The 5,905-nt window shown below is 39.1% G+C and overlaps 1 protein-coding gene across 1 annotated transcript in view; it reads right to left on the bottom strand.

Annotated features, from left to right (window-relative positions):
* The window catches only part of NBAS (neuroblastoma amplified sequence), a 611,780-nt gene that overhangs the window by 301,469 nt on the left and 304,406 nt on the right, over positions 1-5,905 (bottom strand). The window contains exon 35 of the mRNA XM_006880668.1: positions 5,373-5,462. Within this exon, the coding sequence (XP_006880730.1) occupies positions 5,373-5,462 (90 nt within the window). The remainder of the gene's footprint in view (positions 1-5,372; positions 5,463-5,905) is intronic.

Raw genomic sequence — 5,905 nt, 5'->3', positions numbered from 1 at the left:
TGGATTGATTCGGTGACTGGGGTAATCGGGATGGGTGTGTCAGAGGCAGTGCGGTTGGCTCAGGATAGAGCAGGGTTTAGGGCTGTTGTGCATAGGGTCGCTATGAGTCAGAAACGACTCGACGGCACATAACAACAACAAGAACAGTCATAATAATATCCAAGCTGGTAACTCCTAGGCTCATCTTCCTGTTATGTGCGACAGAGACACCTGCAATCCATAGCGAGCCTATGCACAATAGCTCCAAATCTTCTCCTGAGCCAGTCTCGCTAATTCCAGCACACCAAACTCATTGCCCCAGTTACTGTATCAATCCATCTCATCCAAGGTCTTCCTGTCTTGTGCTTATTGTCCACCCTTCTGCATGATGCCTTTCTCCAAGTCTCTCCTGGTCATGTGCCCAAAGTATGTGACATAGAGTTTCAAAATCCTAGCCTCCAAGGAGAAACTTGGTTTCACCCTCTCAAAGAGGGTTATCTTGGTCATCCACAGTATGTTCGAGATCCTTCTCCAGCATCCCAATTGGAAGGCATCAATTCTTCTTCTGTCATCCTTAGTCATTGTCCAGCTCCCTGATGCAGAGCAAGTAACTGTGAAGACTATGGCCTGGGTTAGGTGCACCTTAGTCTCTAGACTGACATCGTTACTTTTTAGTATTTTGGAAAGGTCCCTAACAGCAGATTTTCCCAATACAATATGTCTTTTGATTTCCTGACTGCTGGTGTTACGAGTTTTGACTGTAAAACCGAGCAAGCTGTAATTGTTAACAATCTCAATCTCTTCTTCATCTATCATTGTGCTGCTAACTGGTCCAGTGGTGAGTGAGAATCTTTGTCATCTTGATGTTCAGCTTCAATTCATATTGAAGACTACAGTTCTTGACTTTCTGAAGCAAACACTTCAGGTATTCTTCCATTCCACCAAGCAAGGTTGCGTCATTTGAACATCACCACACCAGATTTAGAAGAGACCTATGTGTGTGAACCTTGGAAACTGCAAAGATCTTTTCCTGAAGCTGGTACATAGGTTTTGGACTTGCATTCTCCAAAACATGAGACAGACAACAGCGTGAGAGACCAGTATCAGTATGTGGTGTAGGACATCGAAAAAGTGACTTGTGGATTAAGCTATCATATCAAGAGGTGGCTGGAGAAGGGAGAGCTTGATCAGGTAGACAGGAGGGCAAGGAATGATGATGTAGTAGAAAAAGGGAAGAAATGAGACACCTGTGGTTGGGGGGGCAGTGGATATATTGGTAATTTCTCTGTGAGTTTCACCTGCTTGGTAAAATGTTTGTCTGTCAGTAGGTTCATGTAGCTATTTTAATTTAAACGAAATAAAATTAATAATTATATTAGTTGTACAAGCCATAGCGCTAGTGCGCAATGATTACATGACTACTGGATACTACAATAGGCTGTAGAGTTCCAGAATATGTCCATCACTGCACCAAGTCCAGGGGCTCACTGCTGTCCTAGATTCGCTATTAGGGATAAATAAGGAAAAAGTCTTAAGGGCAAAAAGTCCTTACAAATTTCTTTAGACCCTCTGCTCACTTAACATTAAACTGGGACCACACGTCATGTTCAGTATATTTGTCAAACTGGATTTTTTTAAAGTTTTTGTTTGTTTTTTTTTTAAATTAGGGGTTTGTTTGGGTTTTTTTCATTAATTTTAATACAGAGGTTTTGGATTTCCATTCATTCATTGCCACACTTTTCTCCCTGCCCATCCTCTCCACCAGTTCGCTCCCCTCTCCGAAAAGAAAAGAGGAAAAAAAAATTCCTTCAGTATACAATTCCCCCAACCGTTTCCCCCACCTCCCACCCCGAGTACACTTCTCTATGCAACCTTAATTCTGGATTCCTGTGCTAACCATAATACTCAATCATATATAACCTCTAGTCTGTTCTTTCCCTCATCTGTTTCAATATAATATACATATTTTATCCAGATGTCAGACCCATTCTACAACAGTGGCACCATGCAGTATTTGTCCCTTTGTGACTGAGATATTTCACTCAACATAATGTCCTCCAGGGTCACCCATTTTGAATAATATTTCATGTGTTCCTTGTTTTTCAATGCGGCATAGATTCCGTTGTGTGACTATACCACAGTTTCTCTATCCATTTGTTTGTTGTTGGGCCCTTAGGCTGCTTCCAACTCTTTGCTATTGTAAACAAAGCTGCAATAAACATGGGTGTGCATTTATCTGCTTGGATGGCAGACATGGTCTCTCTGGGGTATATTCCCAGTAATGGGACTGCTGGGTCAAATGGTATCTCTATTTGCAATTTTGTGAGAAAGCGCCACACCGCCTTCCACAATGGTTGCACCATCTTACATTCCCACCAACAGTGAATAAGGATTCCAGTCTCTCCACATCCTCGCCAGCATTTGTTGCTTGCTGTTCCGTTAAATTTTGCTATTCTTCCTGGGGTGAGATGACATCTCATAGTTGTTTTGATTTGCATCTCTCTTAGAGCTAGGGACTTTGAACATTTCTTCATGTGCTTGTTGGCCATCTGAATTTGTATGTATACCGTCAAATCAGATTTGACTGGTACAGGAGGAGAATGTATCTCCTTCTCCAGCACAGTATATTCGAACCACACACCTCTGGGACTGCAATGCAGCTTCTTGCCACTAGGTCACCAGAGCTCGCCACCAAACTGGATTTTTATGTAAAAGAGTTCAAGGATAAAGTAGTTTTACAAGTTTCATTTTAAGCAAAAGCAAAAAATATTAGCCCTAACTACACGAACAGGTTCTACAACTGAGACTTTATTATCAGAGAGTTCTAAATGTAATCATCTAATACGTAAGTATTAATGAGTCTGTCAAAATAGGCACATCCAATTTTTTAAAAATACTATCACAGATGTCTGCTAGAATAGTAACTAGAAAATTGAAAGGCATTTTACACTTTAAAAGTGAAGTTTACCATTTAAAGGAAGCCTGTAGATAACAAATCTATGAAAAGGATTAGCACCTTTTAATTTAGTCAGTTAGAATGCCAGAATAGCAGGCTACTCGTAGAAAATGTCAAATCTACATTACCAGAATATTAAATGCCACAGGGCAAACTCTGACCAATAGTAGACAGATGTTAACGTGAACATATACCTCCTTTCCTTCCCAGATGGATTATCCTGACACACATACATACTTAATTGGTTAAGACAAATTTATTCACAGAATCTTAATGAGGAAAAGAGAAAAAAAAATTACAGAAATCTAATAGAAAATGAGGAAGTCAATTGAAAAGGTAAAAGGTAATTCTCATTACAGCTCTACTGTATAGAAACAAAAATCACAATTAGAAATCACTAAACACCTAAGGGAATGATAAATTGTAGAAAACATAAAATATCAAATTATTAAATAGTGACACGAACTGGAGCAATTATCTTATGCACTGCTACTGAAAATGTAAATCAGTACACCTACCATGGAAAATCATTTAGCCTCATTCATTATACTTGAACATATATATTTACTAAAGGCTCAGCTTCAGTGCTAGGTATATGTCTAAGAAATATATATGCAAAAACGTCCTAAACACATATACAAAATTCTAAGAGCAATTTCTTGTTAATAGCCAAAACTGAAAACAAAACCATGTTAATCAGCATTACCAAACAAATCCATTACCATCAAGTCTATTGCAACTCACAGAATTCATCCACTGGATTTCCAAAGCTGTCCATCTCTCTCTCATGGAGAAAGCAACTTTCCAGTTAGCACACAACACATTATGCACTACACCAACATGGTTCTTCACACAATCAATACTATCCAATGAACACCTCTATGACTATGGAGTTAGTTGCAACTCTGTGGCCTTTCTTGGTTTCGGAGGTTAGAGGAGACTGCTTATTTTCTCGCTCCAAGTATTCATAGATTCAAACCATTGACTTTGGTTAGCAGTGCACTCTACCACCAGAGCTCCTTAGTATGAATAAATGTAATATGTTCATAAAGTATTCAATTCTATAAAACATTGAAAAAGGAATAAACCTTTTAAGTCTTATAATATTGACCTTAACTTGGTCTACTAAATATGAAAAACAAGCTTTTGCTGTTACTTGTTATCCGGTCAGAGCCAAATCAGTTGATCCTCCAGCAGGTTCTTCCAGGCTATAAATTACAAGGGAGGAAACTGCCCAACTTTGTCCTTCAGAACTGCTGGTGGATATGAACCAATTGCCCTTGAATGAGCAATGCAAGTATTTACCTGGTAGGCCACCAGAGCTCCCTAAACTATTATAATTAGAAGTGATAAAATTATTAGGTGTTTGTTGCTGTTGTTGTTGTTCTGTGCCATCGAGTCGCCTATGACTCATAGCGACCCTATGTACAACAGCCCTAAATCCTGCTCTATCCTGTGCCAACCTTATTGCCTCTGACACACCTACCCCCATTACACCAGTCACTGAATCAATCATATCAAGAGTCTTCCTCACTTGTTCTGTCCCTCCACCCTCCCAAACATGACATCCCTCTTCAAGGACAGGTCTCTCCTAACAACACACCGAAACTATGTCAGATAGAGCTTCAGAATCCTTGCTTCCAAGGACTAGCTGGTTTCACCCTCTCTAGGATGAACCTGTTTGTTTTCTTAGCAGCCATGGTATATTTAATACTCTTCTCAAGCACCAAAGCTCAAAGGGATCAATTCTCATTCTATGATCCCTAGTCACTGTCCAGCTTTCTGATGCATAGCAAGTAAAAGCAAAGATTATATCAGGTGCACCTTAGTCTCTAGATTGACACTGTTGCTCTTCAGTACAGTGGAGAGGTCTGACAGCAGACTTTCCCAATGCAATTAGTCTTTTCATATCCTGGCTGCTGAGTGTTGATTATGGAGCTGAGAAAACTGAAGCTATTAACAATTTCAATCTCTCCATCATCTCATTGTGATACTGCCAATTAGCCCAGTGGTAAGAATCTTTGTTTTCTTGGTGTGGAGCTTCAATTCATAAAACAAGGAGGAAAAACTCCCATAATCATTTGTATTGGGAGCTGATTAGCAGTTATCTCAAGGGAAGAAACAAGGGCTAGAAACTAAACCAAGAGATGCTGAGGGAACCACTGGAGGCTGGTAATACATGTTATTCACTGAACTATGTAGTAGCTACATGGATCTTTTTTTAGTATAATTTAGTGAGGTGAAAATGTTTGGTTTGTGCACTTACCTATATAGATGTTTTATTTCACATAAGGACAAAAAGAAAGAAAAACCTCAAAGGAAGGCAGCCTTTATAAACATCAGACACACAAATCCACTCTCATGCATAAGGTTAAATGACTCTCACCACATTCTCTTCACTCACCTTTACGTCTTACAGTTTTATCATGTGTCTTACCTCTTGTAATGCTTTACTAATTAATGGTGAAGTACTAGTATTTTTCTCTCCTTCTGCATGGATCTGGAAATTCACTCTTTGATAAAGAATCTGAAACAAGAATGGGATATATTATAATCAGGTCAAAAAGGAATTGTGTTTTCCAATTTGCCCCTCTTCACAACGAAGGTTTGAAATTTTACTCTTTTGAAGAAGAAAATATGTAATCATCAGTTATTGGTAAATGGCTCATTGCAAGGTCTGAACCATGAAAGAAGAGTTCAGAAGTGGGAATCAATTGTGAAAAGCCTGATACAAAGTAATGAATGACTATAAAATAGGACTGCCAGAATCTTTTCGCTTTATACAACAGTGTTTCCCAACAAGGGCACTATTGCCATTTGAGGAATACAACTCTCCCTTATACAGCTTTATTTTATGCCTTTTAAGAAATTTAGCATTCAGTCAACTAAATCTCCTCTCCATTCCTACAGGTCTCCTAAGGAAATGTTAAATGTATATGCATACACACATACAACCCCACTTCCCTACCC

The sequence above is a fragment of the Elephantulus edwardii genome, unplaced genomic scaffold, assembly GCF_000299155.1.
Source record: "Elephantulus edwardii isolate Elephantulus edwardi_28Jun2011 unplaced genomic scaffold, EleEdw1.0 scaffold00009, whole genome shotgun sequence".
Lineage (NCBI taxonomy): Eukaryota > Metazoa > Chordata > Mammalia > Macroscelidea > Macroscelididae > Elephantulus > Elephantulus edwardii.
The sequence above is the reverse complement of the archived record's forward strand: the minus strand, read 5'-3'. Positions and strand labels throughout refer to the sequence as shown.